Source organism: Asterias rubens, chromosome 21, assembly GCF_902459465.1.
Source record: "Asterias rubens chromosome 21, eAstRub1.3, whole genome shotgun sequence".
Taxonomy (NCBI): Eukaryota; Metazoa; Echinodermata; class Asteroidea; order Forcipulatida; family Asteriidae; genus Asterias; species Asterias rubens.
The window spans coordinates 11,904,713-11,928,938 of record NC_047082.1 but is presented as its reverse complement, the minus strand read 5'-3'; the positions used below and the strand labels follow the sequence as shown (position 1 = coordinate 11,928,938).

The 24,226-nt window shown below is 39.3% G+C and overlaps 2 protein-coding genes across 2 annotated transcripts in view; both read right to left on the bottom strand.

Annotated features, from left to right (window-relative positions):
• Positions 1-3,249: 3,249 nt before the first annotated feature.
• LOC117304296 (probable histone deacetylase 1-A) lies at positions 3,250-16,628 on the bottom strand. Its single transcript, XM_033788673.1, has 12 exons — positions 16,556-16,628; positions 14,678-14,790; positions 14,019-14,136; positions 12,578-12,791; positions 11,508-11,649; positions 10,644-10,736; positions 10,346-10,454; positions 9,561-9,701; positions 8,583-8,691; positions 6,683-6,963; positions 5,349-5,460; positions 3,250-4,476 (listed from the first exon to the last, which is right to left on the bottom strand). The coding sequence occupies exons 1-12, from the start codon at positions 16,599-16,601 to the stop codon at positions 4,290-4,292; spliced, it is 1,665 nt and encodes a 554-aa protein (XP_033644564.1). The 5' UTR covers positions 16,602-16,628; the 3' UTR covers positions 3,250-4,289.
• A 1,837-nt stretch (positions 16,629-18,465) lies between these two features.
• The window catches only part of LOC117304295 (acyl-protein thioesterase 1-like), a 40,097-nt gene continuing 34,336 nt past the window's right edge, over positions 18,466-24,226 (bottom strand). Inside the window, exons 7-8 of the mRNA XM_033788672.1 lie at positions 22,410-22,577; positions 18,466-20,882 (exon numbers count right to left, since the gene is read on the bottom strand). Of these exons, the coding sequence (XP_033644563.1) occupies positions 20,820-20,882; positions 22,410-22,577 (231 nt within the window). The 3' untranslated portion in view covers positions 18,466-20,819. The remainder of the gene's footprint in view (positions 20,883-22,409; positions 22,578-24,226) is intronic.

The following is a 24,226-nucleotide window of genomic DNA, read 5'->3' as shown; positions in this document are numbered from 1 at the left end:
ACAATGGGATGACAACAGCACCGCCCTCAACTCAAAACAATGCTTCAACTTTTATCATTATGTTCACCAATCAAGAAATTGTGAGACAAGACGACAAAACGTATTCTAGTCATTGTGAAATCAGTGAGCAGCGTGGTAGGATTCAAACCCACAACCTTGCGATTGCAAGTCCTGCAGTCTAACCACTGGACCACAGTTAGCTTGGTGGGATTCGAACCCACAACCCTGCGATTGCAAGTCCTGCAGTCTAACCACTGGACCACGGTGGACCATTGCTGTGCACATTACAGTAGAGGCCAGGCGCCCAATTACACTGAGTGGCCATCATCCTTGGAGAGTTTATTAGTGATGTCAAGACCGAATGACCGGATGCCACCTACTTCCTGTAGGATTGTAGTACTCATGGACAAGGCTGGTCAGTTAGATTGTTTTAGTCTAGGACACAGATAGCAGCTAGATGTGTCTTCCGTTCATTTGAAGGCGAAAGTCGTTTCCTCGAATTAGTGGCATTTGTTAGATCATGGTGTAGAACATTGCTAGCTATTACTTCACAGGCGTGTAATGAGAGTTCCTGCTAACAAAAGAGTCTAAAACTCTGATCTGAAATGTTAGGAGGTAAATGTATGTTGAAATATTGACATGCCACTTTATGCCAAACCCTTTAGTTACAGACCATGTGAAATTTGTGTACAATATGTGTGACCTTGTAGGCCTACAGTCTTTGGTTATTCTGGCAGGCAAGATACTGCACGGGTCATATGGGAAAGTTTACAATTTTGTGTAATAATTTCCACACAAATCCAAAGTTATGAAAGTAAAAACTGGACAAGTTGTGAGATGTGTTCCCTTTCATCATATCAAAAGTTGATAAGAATTAGACAGTGCAATCTCCTTAAAATATAAGATTTCATGATTTCTTCCATTAGGCTCTGTAAAATCGTGCCTACGGGAAGTCAGGGCTCTGTGTTTCTTTTGTAAACATGTGATGTCACAGGTCACAGCGCCTATAGAGTTCAGGAGCTTTTCGGAACAGTATCCTCATTACTAGATAAGTACATGTAGATCAAACAGCACGATGTCTTTACATGCGTGAAGCAGCACATAACGGCTACTTTTTCCATCAGGAAGAGGCAAAAATGTCTCAATTCAGCTCCCTGGGGAGTACACAAATCATCTTCAAGCTGATGCCATTGTCCACAAAGCACAATAATGGCAAGGCTCCCCACTATATTTCTGAACTGCTTCAAGTTTACACTCCATCAAGGAATCTTCGATCAAGTTCCATGCTTCTTCTCATTGAACCCAAGTCTCGACACTCATGGGGTGACAGGTCTTTTTCTTCAGCTGCGCCACGCATCTGGAACTCTCTACCACTTAATCTTATTAATAGAACTTGGCTTTGTACCACAACATTCAAATCTCTTCTCAAAACTTATGTTACAGGTTTTCCAAGGACTAATTTTTGTTGTGTCTGTTTTTCTTTTGTTTGTTTTCTGGTTTTTAGTGCGCCTTGAACACCAAGCAGGGTGTAAGTGCGCATTACAAGTCTTATTATTATTTATTATTATTACGCAACCACATGCTGCCCTAGTGCTTTTTCAAACACAATGTAGACCTCTACCCTCTCAGGTACCCATGATAGCAATTATTGTAAAGCATCTTGCTAAAGACTACATTACAAGTGTCGTGATCGGGACTCGAACCCACACACGATCGGATGACTTACATATTAACCACCAGAACTTGAGTTTGCTGCTCTGAAGCCCTCGACTCCCTACAGATGATTAGCCTCCCAAATGACTATCACCACAAAATACATGACTCAAACACCAGTCCGCAAATGACCACAAGACAATCTCTAAAAAGTTTGTGTAGTTTAAAAAAAGTTTTTATTATTTAGCTACCCCTGTGAAACATTCATGGTTGAACAGAAATTTATTAATAGAAAAAAAATGAAAATGTTGAACATCTTAATTCTACTCTGTATCCAGTTCATGTGACGCTCTTTTAAGAACAGCGCCATTTATCCACAGATACCGTTAAACAGTGAATAAAGCAATACAGTTCACGTAAATATTGATTAAATGAACACGTTGCCTTGGATCAGTCGAGTTAGTCTTTGAAAAGCGTTTGTAACCGTTTGTTATAGAATGCATAATGATTAGAAAGAAATTTTAAAAGTAGAATATAATGATCCATACAAGTATCACTCGAAACTGCGTGGTTTTCCTTTTACCTCAGCTAAAAACACGGTTGGGCATTTATGGGAGTCAAATTTTGACTTCCATAAATGCCCAACCGTGTTAGTTCGCGAAGTCAAAGGAAAACCATGTAATTTCGAGGCAAATGTGTGTGGATCATTGTATTCTACTTTTTAAAAATCTTTCTAACCATATGCATTTTATAACAAACGGTTACAAACGCATTTCAAAGACCAACTCGACCGATCCAAGGCAACGTGTTCCTTTAATTTGTTACCCAGTTACCCAGTTTCTGTTATGTGTACCCATGATTATAGTGCAGATTTGGAAATCTGCAGAGACATGACACGTAACTGTAGCGTCCATTTTACGCATTCATCATAACTACAAATCCAAGTAAACAAAACATAAGAGAGATTTAGATTAAATCGTTGTTTAAGGCAGGGTTAATACTTCCTGCGAATGCGATATTTGGTGACGCAATAATCGGTTTGCCCTTTTTTTTCTTTCTTTTGTGACGCAAGAAACTTTGTACGAAATTTTGTACGAAGCATTCGCATGAGGTATGACCCAGGCTTAACCAGACAAAAAACGAGGCAGGTCTCTGGCGTTATTCACGAGCCTCGAAGTGTGACGTCAGATGTTATACACAGTATTCAAGAATTAGACCCTAACGGTTGAGTGACAAGTTACAAAAAAATAACCTAAAGTTATTGGATAAATCTACACTTGTCTGTTCTAAATTTAGTGGGAAAAAAGAAGAAGACAATCCTCAACTTAAAGGGTCTGGGTACTTTTTGTAACAAAAAACACAATGTCTACAGATTTAATGTCACAAAATTAGTTTTTGTGTCAGTTTTAGCATGTAAAAGGTACATGTATTTACCAGTTATTGTATTCTACCGTAACTCGTTAATACATTTTTACATGCGAAAATAGTATTTGTCTCACCGAGACAAAAATTATTTTTGGGACTTGTTTTACTCATTTCTCAAAAACTACAGCACCCTAGCAAGTTATATTTTTAAAGGGAAGCTTTCTACCATCATTATCTTCAATGTAAGTTTAAAGTAAATCTGTGGAAATTGTGTTTTTGTGCACTACAAAAAGTACCCAAATCCTTTCAATGCTACATAACAATAAACAACCGACTGCATTTCTATCCACGGAAAAAGAAAAAAACATAAAAATGCATGTACATGTTCATAAATAGTAAATATAGTACATCTCCAAAAGAAATGTTAACACTGCCAGACCCAGGACCCCCCCCCCCAAACCACACTCTTAAGGAGAAAGTCCTCCACAATTCCATACAAAATAAACAGGTTCAAAGAACAGATACAAAAGAATTAATACTGTGTATAATTTGGTGTAGGAATTCACTCTAGGTCTTTAAACTGTTGTGTTAAACCGATAACGAGCAAATCATAACACAGTTTGCGGAGGACATTTGACTGATGTAAAAATTCCTTTAAAAAAGGCTTGCAAGCCTAGGTTCTTTTTATTGTAGATAGGGAACTCCCCAGATTTTACAAGGTTTACAATACAGACATACAAAGCTACAGGGTTTGGACACAATGTGGTCTATTTCTGGCTCCCTTTGGTGACTGCTAAATGCTTCTTTCAAAAATATTTAAAAGCCCAAGGAGATTTTGAGAAAATCCTGAAATCGGGTAGAAACCTAAAAAAATTGACAGTGTAATCATGTGGGAGAGGTGGACAACTATTGTAGTCCGCACCTAGCGCCCCCCCCCCCCACCCCCACCCCAGGTTGTTTTCAAGAGACGGTAGTCAAGAACCTTCTACTATCAAAGTGACCTTCTCAGAGGCAATCCATATCCCATATAAACTAAAAATTACATCCCGGGGACAACTTCACAAAGCCTGTAAGCATAAAAACTTGCTAAGCATAGGAAAATCTCGCTCAACAGAAACTGGTTACCATCCGCAGTCCCATAAAGTTTACATTGTTACAACTGGTGCCCCGCTCAATTTTAGCACAGCAAATAAATTTGCCAAGCAATATTTTCTGCTTTACGGCTTTATGAACTTGGACCCTGAAGACAACGTCTTCAGTTTCCCTCTATCTCAATGCTCCATCTTTTCTTCTGTTGATGGGGCAGGAGCTGTGGGCAGTACAACAGCTTGGGCAACGGGCGCACTGGGGGCATCTTCCTTAGGGGCAGCCAGATCTGGTTTGGCAGCGGGAGCGGGTTTGTCTTCTTTACTCTCTGTGGACTTCTGGGCGTCGGGCACCGGTTTCTCAGCCTCACCCCTGTTGTATTTAGGTGGAGAAAATACAAAAACATTACATTTGTTTTCTAGCCACCCTGCTAATTAATTGTTTCAAAATGTAACACAGTTGAAATTAAAACCCTGCTAAAATTAAAACCCTGCTAAAATGCTTCAAAATGTAACACAGTTGAAATTAAAATGCATCAAAATGTCACACTGTTGAATTAAATAACCCTGCAAATTGTAACCAAAGTTGAACTGGAACAATTGGGTATGCCACTGGTTCTGTGTATTCTATACATTTGCCAGAGCGAATGACGTCACACTTCGAGGCTCGAGATTAACGCCAGATACCATCCTGACCAGATGGTCAGATGTACCTTTGACCTTGCATTAATTTCACATCGAAATTCACAGTAAATTCACACACTGTGTACACATATCACTAAGTGAACGATGTACACATCATTAAAAATGCAAAATACGCTGCATGTAGACGATCAATAGTGCAAGCTGACAAACTACAACACCTCGGACCTATCATAGCATGGATGGAAAGCTTACGTCACAGCACAATGAAATCAATGTATCCAATGAAATCATTGGGCCTTTAAGACCAGTGCCCAATTACATGGCTCTGCTTTTAAAAGTAAGCAAAGAATCGGCGCTTACGGAAGCGGGGAATTCCCCGCTTACATCAAGTGTATTTCAAGGGTTAGCATGGAATTGTGGCTTGTGCTACTCCACGTTACTAGGCATTCTGTCCTCACACAGCTAGAACAGAAATTCTGTGCTTGCACGTAAGCAGTGAATGGTGATCATAAGAACAGAATTTGACGGTTAGCAGAGCCATGAAATTGGGCCCAGTGCCTGTCTTTATCCTCAGGGACCAGTCTAACTATATAAACCTACCCTTTAGCAGCTGCATCAGTGTTGGCAGTCTCCATAGGTTCTGCCTCTGCAGCAGTACTAGCTGCCTTCTCTTTACTGGCTGCTTCATCTCTCTCTTTACGAGCCTCTGCACCTTTTCAAATCAAGTAAACCCATCACGAATCAACATCAAGAATTCAAGCAAATTGGATGTCACATTTAAAGACACTGGACACTATTGGTAATTGTCAAAGTCCAGTCTTCTCACTTGCTGTATCTCAACATATGCATAAAATAACAAACCTGTGAAAATTTGCGCTCAATCTGTCGACGAAGTTGCGAGATATTAATGAAAGAAAAACACCCTTGTCACACGAAGTTGTGTGCTTTCAGATGCTTGATTTCGAGACCTCAAATTCTAAATCTGAATTCTCAAAATCACTCCACTTCGGAGGGAGCCGTTACTCACAATGTTTTATACTACCAACCTCTCCCCATTACTCGTTACCAAGTAAGGTTTTATGCTCATAATTATTTTGAGTAATTACCAGTAGTATCCACTGCCATTTAAAATATAAATAATACTTGTTTGTTTATTTGTTCACCACAATTTTATAAGTTTACCACAGCACAACACTGGGTTGGACTACCTAAGACTTCTGTCAAAAAAGGAATGGACAGAGCTGACTGGAAGAATAGTAAAAACGGCAGAAACAGAACTGACAATGTCAGCTACGCGACAACTGCTACACACACACATATTAGTTTCCCAGCCAAAATACCATTTCCCAATGTACCATCCGTGACTGGTCTCCTGCTAATTTTTGCTAAGCAGAAAGTCGTTAAAAGCAACATAAGCAGCTCTATGGAATTGAACATGTACTATGGCTTCCAGTTTTTTTGAAGTAATATACCCAGTTTTTTTAAAAGTAATATACCCATGCATGTGAGTTACTTTCCATGAAAAAGAGAAAAAAAGAGAAAACTGGGACAGAAAAAAAGAGAAATAGAGAATATTCCATACTTTTGTACACAGAAAGTGAAGAAAAAAAGAGGAAAATCAAAACCCCAAAAGGAAATCAGCTGAAAACAAGAAGTCTCACATGCCTGTAAACCACAAGGGAAACCTACTAGTAAGTTTTAAAGAGTTTTGGGTTTGAGCAAAGAAAAACAGCAGTTAATGATTATAGGGCTTGTGACTGGCACCCCCCAGAATAATTAACTAATAGGGGAACCGCCAACATAGGGCTAGCTCAGTTGGTAGAGCGCCGGTACGCTAAGTTAGAGGTTATTGGTTCAAGCCCCTCTCCAATCAATCTCTCTTTGTTCAAACCCAAAAACAGTTTGATTGAAGATGAATTATGACGTGGTCTTACTTTTTTCAGCGGCGTCCTTAGCTTGCATGTCTTGCTCAGGGCGAGCCTTCTTACGTCGATGGGTCCTGATGTCTCGACGTCCGCCTTCTCCTTCGTCTTCACTATCGGAGAACTCCTCGTCGCAAGCGATGCGTTTATCCCGTGACATGATGGACACGCGCTTATCGGGCTGGTCGTCCTCGTCGTTATCGCTGTCGTCGTGGAGAGCGTCCTCCATCATGGGCTGGATCTGAACGCCGGGGGCGTGTGGGATCATACGCATGTTCTCATACAACCTTGTTCTGTTTTGGGAATGAGGTTTAGAAATATGTCAGGCATGGAATTTCAGCTTTGAGAGAGGTCCCATTTGTTTATTTAGAAAAGGGCAACTCCAATTGGAAAATCTTTATGTCCAAGGGCAATTTCTGAAGAGGCACCAAGGACAAGACTCGAGCAATAAAGACCATGGCATCTGCTTAACTCTAGGCCTATCATGATGTTACTTAATTCTACTCATAATAACATTCTATCTTTATAATTATTTATTTCTTTGTGTATACATGTATTTTTTGTTTCAACTCGGTGGCCCAGTCAGTGGTAACTACTGGTTTCCCATGGGTCTTATCAAAGAAAAAGTAATGATTTAACCATTAGAAAATACACAAGATACTAGTTCCCATGGGTCCTATCAAAGACTAACAACTAAACCATTAGAAAAGACAGAATATACAGTGCTTTACACACATAACTAAAACGGGTAAACTAAAATGTTTCTAACAAGTATAAATATAGGTAGAAATATAAATATAAATTAGGCAATTTTAACAGTACAACAAAATAAAAACAAACAATGGGAAGAGAACAGGAAAGAGAATCAAAACGAGGAAATGCAAACCTGATTAATTCATTTCATTTCAATTCAATTCAGTGCAATTCAATTCAATAACATATATTTCAATTTCACATATCTCTTAAAACATATATAATGATGATCTTTACAATCAGAATATATGCTATTAAGGCCAATAGACCAATCCATTAGGCTCCGCCCACGGCACATGTACGAGCAAGAACGCGTGAGCCTCTCCAATGCCATTCTCCACAACTCTGCCAGGCGCGTCCAGCATACGCACACGCATGTCAGACTTTATATTGTCAGACTTTTTGGGGGTGGAGCAATGAGTTGTGACTGGTCAATACGCAATGGGGCGGAGCTTAATGGACCGGTCTATAAATAGAAAGATCAAGACACATTAGTGAACCGCATCATACAGGCTGCAATTCAATTCAATTCTATACAATTAAATTCAATTCAATACAATTCAACAACATATATTTCCACACATAACTATGATGTGAAGAATCAGAATATATACTTAACAGTATCGTATTGCAAGTGTGCACAATTTATCTGTTGTTGCGCCGTAGCACCTTGTAAACCCTTATAAGGTGCTAACTAATTGGGTCTCAAAATTCATCACTGCAATAACCTATCTTTCTGAAAGTTTGTATATACTCAGCGCCTTGAGTACCTTGTTTGGTAGATACGTGCGCTAAATAAGACTTTGATATTATTATTATTATTATTATTATTATGATGATTACCAACCAAGCTACCATCAACTTGCTACTATTTCCTTACCAGACAATGGGAGACTTTGGAGCGCTAGGTGGCAGCAGACTTACCAGGTAAATTTCCATTGTTTACAGAGTTCTGAGCATGCGCACATTACAGAGAACAATGGATTAACCTGGTAAGTCTGCTGCCACCAAGTGTCCCAAAAGTCCCTCTTTGTAAGGCAATATATTCTGCATGCTCTATAAAATAAGGCCTAGATCTTTGATTCAAAAAGGATCTACCGTGTTTAGGGATTATGGAAAAGTAGCCAAAGAAATGATAACAAAAAAAACCAAAACTTACTTGATTTTGTCGAGGTAGTCCCCAGTGTTCTGGTTGGTCATGTTTGATGGGCTGATATGAAGTTTGAAATCTGGTCCGAAATACTCAAAGTAGTCGTTATACGGGAGCTCTGTATACATACACAACAATTACAGTTGACAATTAAAACTAAATGTAACAAAGATTGGACCCTTACTCTAACAGCCTCATGCTCTCGCTCCTCTCTTGTATATAGTTAATTCCTAGTTATTTATTTATTATTTGCTTTAAGATTATATTGTTTAGATTTTGTTACATTTCTATGTACTGTTTAATTCTCACAATTTTTTCAACAAGAGTATGGAATAAACGTATCATCATTATTATTGAATAGGGAACTCAACTCGACCTAAGTCCTACGATAATTCCTAAGTTGGGAAGAGTTTGGTGAAATCAACGGCTGGGCGACTAGTGCGACAAGTGTCGTAGTCGCGACTTATAAATCATGAGTCAAGCCGCGACTACCATTTATCAACTACTTGGTTAATTTAGCTTCTAGCGATTACTAGAGGGTGGCACGGTTGGCTTGTGCGTAAAGCGCTCACCTCTCACCAAGGTGATCCTGGTTCGATTCCCGGTCTGGGCCATATGTGAGTTGAGTTGTGCGTTGGTTCTCTGCTGTGCCACGAGGGTTTTCCAGACTATCCGGTTTTCCTCCCTCAGGAAAAAATCAAACACTTTCGATCTTGGCTGTGCTTCGTGGTCATAATGGGTTGATGTGGCTGGCAGCTGAATGCGCCCTTGCATGCCTGCTTCTCGAACACGTTGTAGCCGCGTCCTTCGCAATTCAGCTCTTAGCTGCGAGTAAGGACGATTAGCCCCCCAAATTATTATATTACTACGACAAATAGTCACGACTACTTCAAGAATAGTCGCGACTACTATTTGAGGTGTGATTAGTTGAATAGTTAACTTCACTAGTCGCCCAGGCCTATTTCTACTACTCTTGTTTTTACTCACCATTTGCAATTTCGACCCCTAGGGCAGTGGCTGTCTCATAGGTCCAACAGCGAGCAACGTTGCGGATTGTGTAGCCACCCCCGCCCAGAAGAAGCAATGGCAGATTGTATTGTTTCATGAATTCAACACACTTAGCGTGACCTGAAGAAGAAATAAATGGTGTTTATTTCAAAGGCAGTCTTATTGAAAAAAGAACAAAGAAAAAATAACTTTGTTGAGTTGGATTTGAACCAACTCTAGCAACTGAGCCATCTAGCCCTATGTTGACTGTGCAGGTTGTACTGTTTCATGAGTTCAACACACTTAAAGGAACGTTACAGAATTGGTAAGAAACAAAAATCGTAACGATCACAGATTTACATGAAACTTACACGGTTTAAAGATGATGACAGTTGAACACATCCCTTGAAATATTTCTGTCTGAAATGTCATATTTGATGAGAAATAAATAATCTAATTTGCGTTTGGAGTTTATCGCTCAGTGAGCGTTTTATTCATTTTTATTTTGGCATCGATGCAATGCAAAATTTGTAATCGGTTTTTCACTATTGTCTTGTGACCCAGATGGCTGATTGATCTCAAACTTCTACAGGTTTGTCAGTTTATGTATATGGTGGATTACATAAAGTGCTTAGACTGCAGCAACTGTTTTGTTAGCAAAAACCAATTATGTAACGTTCCTTTAACGTGACCTGAAGAAAACAAAAAATTACTTTGGAGTCGATGTAAAAAACAAAGAAAAATTAACTGGAGTGGGATTTGAAACCATTTAGTGTTGATATTACCTTTGAGTGTGAGGTTGAAACATCCCAGCCTGTCCCCTGAGAGCGAGTCTGCACCGCATTGTAGAACAACAGCACTAGGCTGGTACATCTCCATTACTTTAGACATGATCTGAAACAAATCAACAACATATCAGTATACGGATTCAGCAACTCGGGCTCCATAGTCATGTGAGGGCCGATGGGGCTGGCTGCCACTGGCGGCCGGCACTGCAGACGCGTCCTTCGCAATTCAGGTTTTCAGCTTCCACTGAGGATGATTAGCCTTACACTTATTTATTTAATATAAAGGATGACTTACTGGTTTGAAGATGTGATCGTAAGACTCGTCGTCGATTCCATCTCTCAAGGGAAAGTTTACGGCGTAGTATTTACCCTTCCCAGCACCAATGTCCTATTATGGGGCAAAAAGAAACCATACACTCAACATGAACAAAATCATTCCAGCTAATTTGACTATTTCTCCTTTTGACATGATCTGAAAGAAACCGTACCAGAGATTGTACGACACGTTGAAAAGAAGGGCAATTCCATGGTCAGTTGCATTACACTTTTCAGTGTCAGTTCTTGATCTTGGTGCTAGAAGTTCTATGTGAGATATTATTTACACTGAGTTTATAGACTGATTTGTACTTGACACCCAAGGCTTTGAATTGATGATATTAAAAATGTTGTGGGCTTTGTGCTCTGGATGTTATAACGTTGTAAAAACCGGTCAGTCGCATTACACAAAAAGGACATGGTAAAAAACACACTTGTCACAAAATTCAAAAATTTCCTCTATCAAAAAGCTTGCGAAAGTGTGACTATATGTAACACACAACTCTTATACATGAGTATCCAACAGGATACTTATAAATGGTCAGCAACTTGAACTTTTAGGTATACATGGCAAAACCATGGTCAGTCACATTACGGTCGCATTACAGTTTTCCAGACAATGGAGCCATGCCCACATGGAGCCCAAGCTGAGTTCTTATTTGGCAAAATTGGGTTCATTCCTTGTCAACAACTAAAAAATATATTGGTTTCATATGTTAGCTATAACTTCAAAGTGGGAAGAAAGTTGTGACAAAAACTTGATTTTTGTTGTGTCATGTCCATGTTTGCTTGGAATTGCCGAGAAGCATTTATGGCATGTATGGCCGTAGTAGTCTTGACTCACCCTGAGGTCCCCTGTACCAGGGAAGTATTCACCATACTTGTGGAATGATACAGTCATAACTCTGTCTGTGGTATAGAACGCTTCTTCCACACCATCACCGTGATGGATGTCAATATCAATGTACAGGACACGTTGGTGATATCTGACCAAAAAAAAAAAAGGGAAAAAAAACCCCCCAAAAGTTTAGTAAGTAGGATTTGAAGCTTTGCATGGTGGCAGTATAGTTAAGAGAGGTTGGCAGTAGCACCATTCGGAAATCTCTTTTGAGTAGTGTTGGTTCTACGTGTCTAAAAAGAACCGAAGTTGTCAACCACTCAAAACACCACTCAAAAGAGATTTACAACTCAACTAAGGTCATTCATTCATGTTGTCCCAACAGTGATGAAACATTAACACATGCATCTGAATATTGCAATAACTTCATAGGGCTCAAATTTTGTAAGAAAATACACAAGTATACGGGAGGCTACATATGTCAGTGGTTGTTTTTTCACAGAACTCGGGTAAGTTCAGAGTATATACAGTGCTAACACACATCGGTGTATATGGGTAAAAACAAAATTAAATATGGCTTGTTGTATTTTCTGTACTTGTACTGTTGAGGTCAAATAAATAAATAATAATAATAATAAAATAATGGGACACTTTTTGTTCCTACCCTGTGGTGTAAGAGCCTTGTCACACAAGCAAATTTTGACGAGTAACTTTAAGGCAACTAACTGCAGTGCATGCAAAAGAAACACTTTGGTAGCACACAAGTCTTTCTTCAATGTATTCCAGTCCCCAAGAATAAAACCTGAACATTGAAATGTGAATGCCTTTTCTTCTTGGCGATTGCCTAGGGCTCGTTGCCTGTGAAATGCCTTGCGTGACATTGCCCTAACATAGGAAGAAACTATCAATAAACAGTAAACTTGCGGATACAACCATGTGTAAATCTCATTTGTGTGAGTGTTGGATTAACACATGGTTGTACCCGCCAGTTTACTATTTATTTATAGTTTGTTCCTATTTCTCCACACCATGCAAAGCTTCAAACAATACTTATGGCCCTAACAGTTGTGACTTACTTCAACAGTTCCAAAATGGCTAGCACAATGTCATTAACGTAACAGAATCCCGAAGCCTCAGACTTCTTGGCGTGATGGAGCCCCCCAGCCCAGTTGATGGCGATGTCTGTCTGTTGCTTGTTGAGTTTGACTGCTCCGGCCACGGACCCACCCCCAGAGAGCTGACAAAACTCATAGAGACCATCAAATACAGGGCAATCTTCACCAACGTTGACTGTAATCAAATACACATAATGGTGTGTATTAATCTGAGATGTGATAAGCGCGAAGCATGCAAGCTCAAACTTGCAAGCATGAATGAAGCCCAATATTATACACATAATGAATGTTTATGAGTGCAATGGTGCGAATATGTTCATGAGTTGAAAGATGGAATGTTCCATTCAACGAGGCGGAGCCGAGTTGAATGGAACATTCCAGCTTTCAACGAATGAACATATTCGCACCATTGCACGAATGAAAAACATTCATTATTTGTTTTATATAACATCCAAGTAGAACTTTGTCATTTTGATTGAAAGAAACAACTTTCAAAACAAACAATTTCAACTGTAGAAGCCGAATGCTAGTAATTTTACTATGCCTTCTTGCAGTAACACCTGCTGCGTTACCAAAGACACGCGCACGCAGTGATGTTTTTACTCAGTTTTTTCGTTCCATCCGAAAAGTACCATTGCACGCTGGCAGCGTGCCAGCGTGCAATGGTACTTTTCGGATGGAACGAAAAAGCACGGCGAGTGACTCAGCGTGCAATGGTACTTTTATTTGCTATCACGTGACGGACAATCCTCCAATCAAATGGCAAGGATCTGCTTGGGTGTTATATAATAACATTTATCTTTGGTTGTCAAGTCCTACTCTGCAATCTGGGGCATTAATATATATGGTTAAATTATCTTCAGTTTTGTATAAATTTGATCCTTTTTTTAGGGGGGGGAATTCCGGTTAAAAACGGAGAAATCACATCACTGATGAATGAACAACTCAAGGAAGTAACATCGGAGTAAAGTAAAGTTAGCAACATGGGAGATTCACAAAGTTGCCAGATAATAATGACAGAAAAAAACAACCTTGTCACACAAAGTTGTGTGCTTTCAGATGCTTGATTTTGAGACCTCAAAATCGAATTCTGAGGTCTCGATATCAAATTCATGAAAAATTACTTCTTTCTCGAAAACTCCATTACTTCATAGGGAGCTGTTTCTCACAATGTTTTATACTATCAACCTCTCCCCATTACTTGATACCAAAAGGGTTTTACGCTACTAATTATTTTGAGTGATAACCAATAGTGTCCACTGCCTTTAAACTGGCCAGCGGACCACTCTACGAAGAAAGCTGTTAAGGTCCAGAATGTACTTCATTTCATGTTTTCCCAACCGCTTTTACCCTCTTATAGCTAGTGCCTGGTTCAGGCAAGGAGCCTCACACACATACTTACATCTCTGCATTTGTTTGGTATATTCAGACATGTTGTCTGGTCGAATCGTCCGTAGGAACTTGATGTAATCGTCGCTATGGTATTTGGTCATTTCTTCCATCACAGCCTTGTGGGGTCTCTGCATATCAGAAATAATTAGAAAAGCTGAGTTACACTTAGTTTAACATTTAAGATGTCAGCCGTCGATATCACCAAACTCTTCCTAACTTAGGATTAATCTTAAGACTTAAGACTAGTCCCAGCCCTGCACTGTAGCACGTTAACAGTAAGATTAATCCTAAGATATGACGAGTTACTCGAACGAGTTCCACTTTGTTTGAAAAGATCGGGGACATTTAACTGGTTTTATCTCGACGATTTTGAAAAGAGAAGAACTGAAGGGCATTCTGAACCCAAAGTTCGCCCAAAGCATGCCCAGTTAAACTGAGGTGCTCATAATCTTTTCCACTCGGCTTTAAAAGACCTACAGTGCAATCTGGAACATGTTCAATGGTTTTATCTTGAATATTTTATGAAAAGAAGAAAACAACACCTAGATAAAACAGGGTATCACCCAAAATGAAAACATGGGTGTCCAGAAGACACCCACTCACCCACCTGGCTAACACTAAGTTTGCAGGCAAGACACAAGAGGAACTTAGTTGTGTTTTAAAACTTACATAGATTTCCATTTTTCTGTAGAGTCCATAGTTGAGGATGAGGTTGTGCGTCATGCGTATGCGATGAGGTTTCATTGGGTGGCCTTGCCCATAATAATAGTTCCCTACATCACCTGCAAAACAAAGAGGATCACATGCATGTAGAATACAATTACTTGAAATGCAACAGGGTTTCCCAAAAACTTTTTTCATGTATCATAATGGACAGGTTCTTTATGCCAAGATGGCGTCTGACTGCTCGCCGTGTAAGTTCGTTTTTTTTCTGGCTGAAATTTCACACTTTTCGTGAGGTTTTGCCACTACATTTCTGTTTATATTATAAAGCACACATAGTTCTAATAAGTCTTTGGTTTATTTGCTGTTTTTGAGATATTTTAATCTTATTGTCAGCGTGTTGTCGGTACTCCGGACTTGTTGTCGGCGTTGTCAGCTTGTTGTCAGCTTTTAGTAGGACCGATTTTATGCTCTAATAATTATTGTAAAAAAAATTCACAATAATAAATGAAAAGTGGCATCATGATGTAACCATGGAGTTAGTCACATGTTTAATTTTAACAAGGAAACTCAAGTCACAAGTCAAATAAGGTCCGAAATAAGGCCACTTCCATGTGACAAAACTATATGTATCAAAAACCTGAAGTGAAGTAAGACTAGTTTAGTTAGGCCTAATTTAACAATTAAAAATTAATTCAATTCACTGGATATTCCTGCAGATGACAAAAGCACTCAAAAAACATTGAGATAATCGCTATTTGCATGTCACAAAAATAAATTGATTCATTGTCATGTCCTTGACCTTGCTTCCAATTGCCAACCAACACCAAGGTAGGCAGTTTCATGAAAAAATTAAACAGCATTAGATTGAACCCAAAATACTTTCATTGGATAGATCTGCAAGAGAGCATTCAAATGAGCCTTCACAAAATTGTGTGACCATGCATGCACATTATTATAGCCATTTATTTAATGGTGCATACATGTTAGTTATGACAGAAAAGTAATGAGTTGTTGTGTGGAATGTGTCAAAGCAGAGGTTACAACCATGCTGGTCAAAGTTTATTATTGATAGTTAAATGTCAAGGTCAAATTTACAAGGTCAAATGTTGGGTCAAATGTCAAACGCCAAAAATGTCAATTGGGACAACGCAAAACAGCTACACTATGTCTACTTACGGTCGCTTTTTAGAGATCAATTCTATCGTTTTTTAGGCTTGTGAAGCTTTTGTTATTTCAGTTCAAACTCCATCTTGAAAATAGTTCCAGCTGGATTTATAAATGAACCACTACACGTAAAAATCCAATATCGTCCCGCCATGCTGTGTGTCTGTTTCACTACAACAGATTCAGTGGTCACATTTTCCCATTGTTTTTTTTACGACGCTGTGCGAACAGCGCCCTCTAGCGGCCTTGGATGTCTCTAACCAAGGAATCCAAGTTCTTCAAATTAAAATTAAATAGTCAGTCGTGTATGATTCTGATATGATGGGGTGACAATTTTGAGCTTCATTCAATCCCCGTAGTTCAGTGCAGTGGATTATTTTACCTCAAAACATCAACAGATGGTACCGTCGTAAATATTCTCTAGAATTGACAACCTTAAAATCAAGTTGTCCACATTAAATTTCATTTGCCAGTTTTACAACAAAACATTTGACCTTGTTCCCAGACAACAAACAGCGCATATCGGCATACGAAAAAATAGGGAACCATACTATTCTACTACGGCGCTTTAGTCAACAATTTCAAACAGTGACACTAAAAGAAAAATGATAAAAATACTCCTCAATAAGACATCTTTTCAAAATAAAATTGATCTACTTCATCTAACAGTAAATTCCAAGTTTGTCAATAGTTTCAAGGAACCCTGAAAGAACTTACCATCGTAGTAATAGCAAACTCTTTTCTTGCTGCCTGTGGACGCCATGCCGCTGAATTGTGCACGACTGGAGCGACTGAGTGTTTTGTGCACAAAACGAACAATACAAAAACAGTGCACCAAGTCTCCGCTGGTTCACAACATTTTCAATTCGTATAGCCAGCAATGTGAGATGGGTACCAGTGTGCTTTAATGCAGCTAGTTTTCAATCGATAAAAAGATTGTTTCAAGGCTGGTATATGTCGCGGATTGCGTATTCTCCACCCCCCCCCCAAAAAAAAAACCAAGGGAGGGTGGGAAAAGGGCGGGGTTAGGGTGTGGCTTTGCGTTTATGCATAATTTTATGTATAATTAGTTTTCTTGCCACAAATAGCAATAAAAAGGATTATTCAAAGGGTTTTTATAATTATGACCCCCTAACAAAAAGAACTTACATGAGGGGGATGTCCCAAACATATAGAGGGGGTATAATAATGTCATTCGAAATTAATTTTGTATCTTGTATTGTAGATTAAAACGTTGGTTTTTTTTACATTCAATGACAGAGGTTTTTTTTTGCTGGATGTTGCTAACCCTGGTGGTCCAATACTATTACTAGCCTTGTCCACTGGCTGGCCTCTTTACGCGACCACCGGCGGCCCGCTCTGAATTCACGAACTGATGCTATAGCCTACTGCACGGTACATTGATACCGTGGGGTCGATTTCAACCTCGTACAACGGCTTCGTTTGTACGAGGTTCAAAAACCTCGTTTGTACGAGGTTCAAAAACCTTGAAAAACCATGCTTCGACCCCACGGTATCAAGTACTGTATAAGTACGCAGTAGGCCTACGTGACCCGCAAGTGATGATGGGGGAGATTCAGTCCCGATCCCCGACCGAAACTGAAAGTCTCCTGTAGCGCCCTCTTTAATTTTGCGTCACGACCTATACGGGGCGCCGGGTGCACAGAATCTCTTGCGGACAGATTTCCCTGGGACACCGTACAATCGGACCCGGTTCGATTACCTTCTGGCCCTAAATATAGGAACACGTTGCTACCTCAGTCAGTGGCACACAGCGTGTTGGGATCTGCCTTTTCCCCCTCAAGGAGGGGGAGGGGGGGAGGGGGGGGCGGGGGGAGGGTGCCGCAGCAGGAATCGGGATTAGGGGGAGCCTGCTCGCGTGGGTCGGATGCCACGCCTAGCGGGCACTATAATAACCTTATAAACTTCATTGACTACTAATTTAAAACAGAAAGCAGTAAAAAGCACCATTACTATGAAGTTCAAAGCATCAAGTCCACACTATTATGAAAACTAGCTGTATTTTTGTTTTACTGGTATCATACGTAGGTACGTGTGGTCGGTGTCATGGCGTTGATGACGATATCTTTCGTCTACGAAAGATTGGTCGCTAACAACTCCACTTTTGGCTATAGCTTTATAGAAGTCAATCTTTGGCAGGCAAAACAAAACCGGTTGGGAGCCATCCAGGGTTGTAAAACGAGTCTTAAAGGCAGTGGACACTATTGGTAATTACTCAAAATAATGTTTAGCAAAAAACTTACTTGGTAACAAGCAATGGAGAGCTGATAGTATAAAACATTGTGAGAAACGACTCCCTCTGAAGTAACGTAGTTTTCGAGAAAAGTAATTTTCCACGAATTTGATTTCGAGACCTCAGAGGTCCCGAAATCAAGCTCACAAAACTTCGTGTGGCAAGGGTGTTTTTTTCTTCAATTATAATTATCTCGCAATTTCGACGAACAATTTGAGTTCAAATTTTCACAGGTTTGTTTTGTGCATAATGTTGAGATACACCAAATGAGAAGACTGGTCTTTGACAATAATTACCAAAAGTGTCCAGTGTCTTTAACACAGAAACAAATATCAACGCTCTTTCATGTTTACAAACACGTCCAATCATTGTCTTAAAAGTTCACATCGACACACTTTTTTAATTCATTACAAAATAATTCTTTATAGCCGAAGTTTTTAACGCAAGATTTATTTATTATCACTCAAGATTTACTTTCAAGTTGTTACGTATTATTCTTTCGGCCTTTCGTAATGAAGGGCTCGTTTGACTTGAGTTCAATAATGACTTGCTAATCGCAATAACAAAAGGTTTTGAACAATAACACTGTTCGTGGGCCATATGTTTTGCATGAAAAATAATATGTCACCAAGTTCAATACTTCGTTGACTCATTGGTCTGACAGAAACTTATTATAAATCTTATCGTCTCTCGTCACCATTACCATACCAAAGACTAATGTATAAATTATGATTCAATACAGAAAATATCAAACAAATCCTCCGCAGCTAATAGGCTGCCAAGGCGGACCGGTCAGTGCAGAAATTCTGCCCACCTCCCCAAATACGGACGGCGAACTGGACAAAATCTTTCTCTTGATTGTGATAGCGCCCTCTTGTGAATCTTCCGTAGAATGGCGGGAAGAATTTTTGGGACATTATTTCCATATTCTCAGCAGATCATGGTCGAGTTATATACACAATAAGATATTAATTTATCAAAATAACATAAAAGAAGCATGATAATGCACAGATGACTGCTTAGTAGTATACTAAATACCCCCTCACCTCAAATTATTACCCTTCCCCATGGATGTCCATGCCCTCCCCCAAGTGAAAGTAAGATTTTGGCAATTTCAAGCGTGAAAGCTTTGAAATGAAATTTTCACATGTTAGTTTTATTGTACCATACATATACATTTTTATAGGATTGAAGTGATGAAACATTTCAAAAAATCATAGATTAAGTTGACCAGTAGTAATGGTATTTTTTAGCATTAATGCCGAGTGCTATGGCAAAATCCTCACTGTTTACTCATGCGAATTAAAGACCGTCATTTTTCTACACAGATTAATTTCATGATGCAATGGGAGAATTAATATTAAACAAACTAAATAAACAAACCAAACTTTAAGAAATCTCAGTTTAAATTACAGCTACAATAAAATAAAGCGGTTACATATCAATTAGTCAAAGATTAGCAGTTATAAAAAAACAGAACAGTATAAAAAAAAAGGTGAACAAGAAAAAACCTCAGTAATTATACAGGAAATTCCCATTCCAACCATCCAAACATGTACAATAACAGACGCAGGAAAAAAGAATGTGAAGGCCCCCCAAACAAAACATTTGTCAATCGTAGAAATGTTTCTCAGATTGTGTGTTCCTGCGTAGACATCTGTTCCAGTGTTCATCAAAATCTCAATACACATACCACCTTTTAACAGATATTCTCACAGATTAGTCTTATTGTATATATTTTTTACGGGGTTAGCCTACAACAACCGAACGATTCCACAAACCAAAGGTACATTTTGCCTTTTTGAGATTGTCGGCTAGATTTGTGATTGTCAGCTAGATTTGTGAGCAAACAGCCCTCCAATCTTTTGTTTTGTTTGTTGATTGAACTGTAGAATTACGAACAGCTTGAACAACTTCCAAAGTCATACAAGGTCTTGTAGGCAGCTTGAAGTCAGATTAAAACAAAAATATCAATGCAAGATCAATGGGTCGTATGAATACAAAGTAGTATTTACTGACAAGTACTAGCAAAAAGTAAAAGCATAAACTTCCAAGCAGAAGCATTCAGTAAAAGTATCTTCTGAGTTCCGTATGAATAAACCTATTCTTTTACTGCAAAGTATTCACTTAATGCTTTGGAGTAAATTCTTCTGATATACCATGGCTGAATGGCTCTTGAACAAAAGGTTTCCTTTGTATTAAGGTTTCCTTTGTATTACAACTCCCATTCACGGCTAGAAGGCACAACCCTAATTCAAACAGGTTGATCGACAGAAAAGTTTCACATGCTACTTCCTGACCAGGGCCACATTTCATGGCTCTGCTTACTGCCAAATTCTGCGCTTCCGATCACGATTCCCCGCTTACGTGCAAGCGACGAATTTCTGGGCTAGCCTCGTAAGCGTAGAATGCCTAGTTACGCGGAGTACAAACATCACCACTAACCCGTGAGACTCGCTTGCCGTAAGCACATAACTCCCGGCTTCCGTAAGCGTTGACTCTGTGCTTACAGTAAGCAGAGACATGAAATTGGGCCCAGTTCAGGATTAGGACAGTAATTTAAACAAGTAAATATCAGTAAAAAATACTATAACTGGCTCAATTTAACCCTGAACTTAATTATAAGTTAATTAAAAAGTGCCTCTTATTCGACCCAGAAGGAGCGCTTCTTCCAGATTATGTACATGTATTGCCAGGATTGCAGTCTATCTCGTTGGTGGAGAGACATTAATTCTTGGAGGAGTTTCCAGGCAGTGCTTTGGCAATAAATTCATTGACATCGTTCAATTCCTGTAAGAATAATAATAAAAAAAGCCCCTGGTTTGTTATTGGAACATCTTTAACCATTCTACTGTCTGACTGAGCGTTCAATATCATCCACTGTGATTTTGAATGATAGACGCACTATGCCAACCTGCAATATGTCATGCAGTGAGTACACCTACACTCAGTACACAGTCAACCCTCCTACTGTCCAACCATTTAATATCATCCATGGTGGTTTTGAATGATAGATGCACTATGCCAACCTGCAATATGTCATGCGGCGAATACACCTACGTGACACTCAGTACACAGTCAACCCTCCTACTGTCCGACCATTTAATATCATCCACTGTGGTTTTGAATGATAGATGCACTATGCCAACCTGCAATATGTCATGCGGCGAATACACCTACACTCAGTACACAGTCAACCCTTCTACTGTCCAACCATTTAATATCATCCATGGTGGTTTTGAATGATAGATGCACTATGCCAACCTGCAATATGTCATGCGGTGAGTACACCTACACTCAGTACACAGTCAACCCTCCTACTGTCCGACCATTTAATATCATCCACTGTGGTTTTGAATGATAGAAGCACTGTGCCAGCCTGCAATATGATATCATGCAGTGAATGCATCTACATTCAGTACACAGTCAACCCTCCTACTGTCTGACCATTCAATAATATCCATGGTAGTTTCGAATAATAGACGCACTATGCCAGGGAAATCAATGTACCATATCATGTGCACCCACACAGTTAGCACAGTAACCCTGAGTGTTGGACTCGTGTCTGAGAATTGGATTTGAATCTGAGCATTGGACTCGAATCTGAGAATTGGACTCGAGTCTGAGAATTGGTCTCAAGTCCCTAAGAAGTGGTTTCAAGTTTGAGAAGTGGTCTCAAATTTGAGAATTTGACTCAAGTCTGAGAATCGGACTCAATTTGAGAATTGGAGAAATTGAGTCTGAGATTTGGACTTGAGTCTCACTTTGGACACATTAGTTCGGGGCTTGGCACTTGACATGGACCTGACTAAATCAAACTTAAAAAGAATGTTACCAAATCGGTAAGAAACAAAAATCGCGAAGATCACAGATTTTCATAAAAACTTACAGGTCTAATTATTATGATAGTTGAAAACATCCTTTGAAATATTTCTGTCTGAAATGTCACATTTGATGAGAAATAAATAATCTAACCTTGCGTTTGGAGTTTATCGCTCAGTGAGCGTTTTATTCATTTTCATTTTGGCATCAATGCAATGCAAAATTTGTAATCTGTTTTTCACTTTTCTCTCGTGACCCAGATGACCGATCGATCTCAAACTTCTACAGGTTTGTCAGTTTATGTCTATGGTGGATTACATAAAGTGCTTACACTGTCAGCAACTGTTTTGTTAGCACAAAACAATTCTTTATTGTTCCTTTCAGACTTGAAGACAACACTGGAAAAGAAATCCATGACCAATCCAGAAATAATGAAAAACACTGCAAATGAAACTTGACCGACGTTCGAGTGCCAACAGGCCTATTGTTACTCACTTGAATGCTACTGCTGTGTCCCAGACCATCGTACTTCTTGAATCTGTAATCATTACAGAAACCTTTAATGAGGGCGCTAGTCATGGCTCCAAACTGTAGATTGACCATGTTATCGGAATCACCGTGACATTGTAACACTGGGTAGTCTCTCTTAGGACCAACAAAAGCCTGTAACAGATAAATCAAGAAAGATTGTTCATAATATCAAGTAGTATACCACAAGGGAAACTGACTGGGTAAGTCTCAAGTAGTTTGAGATTACAGCGGGCCGACGCAGTGCTGAACCAAGTCATTTTTGCTCATTAAGTCAAGTCAAGTCGCAAGTCATTTTTGCTCAAGTCAATCAAGTCAAGTCGCAAGTCATTTTTGCTCATCAAGTCAAGTCAAGTCGCAAGTCATCTTTGCTCAAGTCAATCAAGTCAAGTCGCAAGTCATTTTTGCTCATTAAGTCAAGTCAAGTCGCAAGTCATCTTTGCTCAAGTCAATCAAGTCAAGTCGCAAGTCATTTTTGCTCATTAAGTCAAGTCAAGTCGCAAGTCATCTTTGCTCAAGTCAATCAAGTCAAGTTGCAAGTCATTTTTGCTCATCAAGTCAAGTCAAGTCGCAAGTCATCTTTGCTCAAGTCAATCAAGTCAAGTCGCAAGTCATTTTTGCTCATCAAGTCAAGTCGCAAGTCATCTTTGCTCAAGTCAAGTCAAGTCAAGTCAAGTCACAAGTAATTTTTGATCAAGTCAAGCCAAGTCACAAGTCATTTTTGCTCAAGTCAAGTCAAGTCACAAGTCATTTTTGCTCAAGTCAAGCCAAGTCACGAGTTAAATTTTCGCAAGTCAAGTCAAGTCACAAGTCAAACTTGTGCTAGTCAAGTTAAGTCACAAGTCACATAATGTCCCAATATAAGTCTACTCTCATTAAGTTGTGACAAATCTTTTTGTTGACTACCTTTGTTTCCCCCCCCCCCCCCCCCCCCCCCCCCCCCTTTGCTGGCAGTCTCCATATTAGTCAGTCAGGGCTGTGAGTTGTATTTTATTCATCCGGTTCAGTTTGGAATTAGAAAAGGAGTCGAGGTGAAAGTTGAGTGCAAGAGTGATGCGAGATGATGTAAATAAAATGCACATTTTGTGGTCTATGTTTTTCTATGTGAAGTACATTTAAATGTCAACGTATTGTCTTCAACTGCATAGTCAAGACACAGTCCAAACATTGGGCTAAGTTAGTAAATCCAGGAAACTTCTCAAATTACCAGACCTCAAAATAACCCACCATAATTGCCGGGTGCCCTGTGCTTTTGCTTGTGTGCCCTTTGCACAGTTCCATACAAATTGACATTTTCTTTTAAGAGTGCCTCTTACCAGAGGGAAATCGTTGTGGCCCTTCAAAAGTGAAAAGCAAGGCCTGAGTTACCATAGCTTAAAGGCAGTGGACACTATTGGTAATTACTCAAAATAATTATTAGCATCTAAACCTTACTTGGTAACGAATAATGGGGAGAGGCTGATAGTATAAAACATTATGAGAAATGGCTCCCTCTTAAGTGACATAGTTTTTGAGAAAGAAGTAATTTTCAACGAATTTGGTTTCGAGACCTCAGATTTAGAATTCGAGGTCTCGAAATCAAGCATCGCAAAGCACACAACATCGTGTGACAAGGGTGTTTTTTTCTTTCATAGTTATATCGCAACTTTGACGATCAATTGAACTGAAATTTTTACAGGTTGGTTATTTTATGCATACTTTGAGATACAGCAAGTGAGAAGACTGGTCTTTGACAATCACCAATAGTGTCCAGTGTGTTTAAAGCTTAGATATCAGAAGCACAT